The sequence below is a fragment of the Grammomys surdaster genome, unplaced genomic scaffold (assembly GCF_004785775.1).
Source record: "Grammomys surdaster isolate TR1022 unplaced genomic scaffold, NIH_TR_1.0 115026, whole genome shotgun sequence".
Taxonomy (NCBI): Eukaryota; Metazoa; Chordata; class Mammalia; order Rodentia; family Muridae; genus Grammomys; species Grammomys surdaster.
The window spans coordinates 24-1,475 of record NW_021612862.1 but is presented as its reverse complement, the minus strand read 5'-3'; the positions used below and the strand labels follow the sequence as shown (position 1 = coordinate 1,475).

The following is a 1,452-nucleotide window of genomic DNA, read 5'->3' as shown; positions in this document are numbered from 1 at the left end:
ATTTGCAATCCACCTAGAGGAAAAAAGCAGTAGCCCAGGCTAGACCACAGAGTTCAGGGCAAGCAGGGGTGTCCCTGCCAAGCTGAAGTTGTGGTCTTTTGTCATGGGGGTAAAAGAACAAGACTTGACAACAACACACACACACACAGATGTGACACACCACAGAGATCTTTATCATTGTTTATTTGAAGAATGTTTACAAAGTAAAAAAATAGACATTTTGTGGGGTCTGAGTCTGAGACTCACACATATAAATAAATACTTTAAAAAGGCATGAGTAGCTATAAATTAAGGCGGGGTCCTGGTGCATGCACACAGTGAAGAATCACAGAAGCTGGCAGGAGGGTTCCAGGTCAGACACACTGGTCTCCGCTGGCCACACACTTGAGGTCCAGGGTGAGCAGGCGAAAGAGGTTGTGGGTGACAGAGGTCTCCAGGCAGCCAGGGGTCTCCTGAAAGGACAGGGCTGACTCAGGGGCTGCTGGGCCTCAGAGCTCCCAGGCACTGAAGACCTCAGTCCCCTGCCCTGACAGACTCACCTTCTCGGCCTCCTGGAGCCTGTGCAGCCAGCGGGAGAGGCGGCGGCTCGGGGGCCTGGGCTCTGCTGTGGGCTGAGGCTGTGTCTGTGGACAGAGGATGGGGACTGTGAGGCTGCTGCTGGGACTCAGGGGAAGCCTAGTGACTGGAGGCACCGTGCGGAGGACCCAGGGACCCAGGGACCCAGGACTCACACAGGTCTGCAGCTGGGAGTGGATGTATCTCAGGGTGTGAAGAGGCTGGCCCAGGATGGTGGGCAGGCCTGAGCCAGTCATGTTCCCCAAGACCTCCAGTGTCAGGGCCACCTCAGCCTGCAAGGCCTTGGGGCGCTCCTGGACCTGAGCAAGGAGACAGAAGAGACCCCGTGAGGGAGCAGGTGGGGAGGTCAAAGGAGACAGGTGAAGGGGACAAGACAGTGGACAGGACAAGGGACATTGGAGACATAGAGGACAGGGGAAAGCTGGGGAGCCACAGCCAATGGGCTCACCCTGTGGACAGGTCATGGGACGGCTGCTGAGGAAGAGCAGCAGGGATGGAGGCCCACATAGCACCCGGATGAGCAGGCCTCTGTGGGCAGCTGGGTCCAGCCCCCACTCACCTGCAGCTGCTTCAGGTCCCAGGCCCTGGGGAAGAGGCGTGAACTGCACTTCACATCCTTCCTGGGCAGCCTCTCTTCCTGGAGAGCAGAGACACAGGTTAGCCTACATCGGAGGGTGGAGGTTAGATCACTGCAGTGGGGTTGGGGTGAGTCACCACAGGAAAGATGGTCCCTGCCAGAAAGACAGAGGTTCCTCCACAGCCGTGGATACTAGACAGCCACTGCACTACGAGTGAGCAGGAGATAGCCCAGTTTGGGAAGGGTAGACATCATCCAACTGTAGGAGGGTCTGGGGTTAGCTCTCAGAAGGAAGAGTG

The 1,452-nt window shown here is 57.2% G+C and overlaps 1 protein-coding gene across 1 annotated transcript; it reads right to left on the bottom strand.

Annotated features, from left to right (window-relative positions):
* Positions 1-353: 353 nt before the first annotated feature.
* Positions 354-1,213, bottom strand: LOC114635653 (interferon lambda-2-like; the record flags this gene model as incomplete). The annotated part of the gene is made up of 4 exons (XM_028784149.1): positions 354-452; positions 540-623; positions 732-875; positions 1,136-1,213. Coding segments are annotated over 4 exons (405 nt in total), but the record flags the coding sequence as incomplete, so codon positions are not given.
* Between the last annotated feature and the right edge of the window lie 239 nt (positions 1,214-1,452).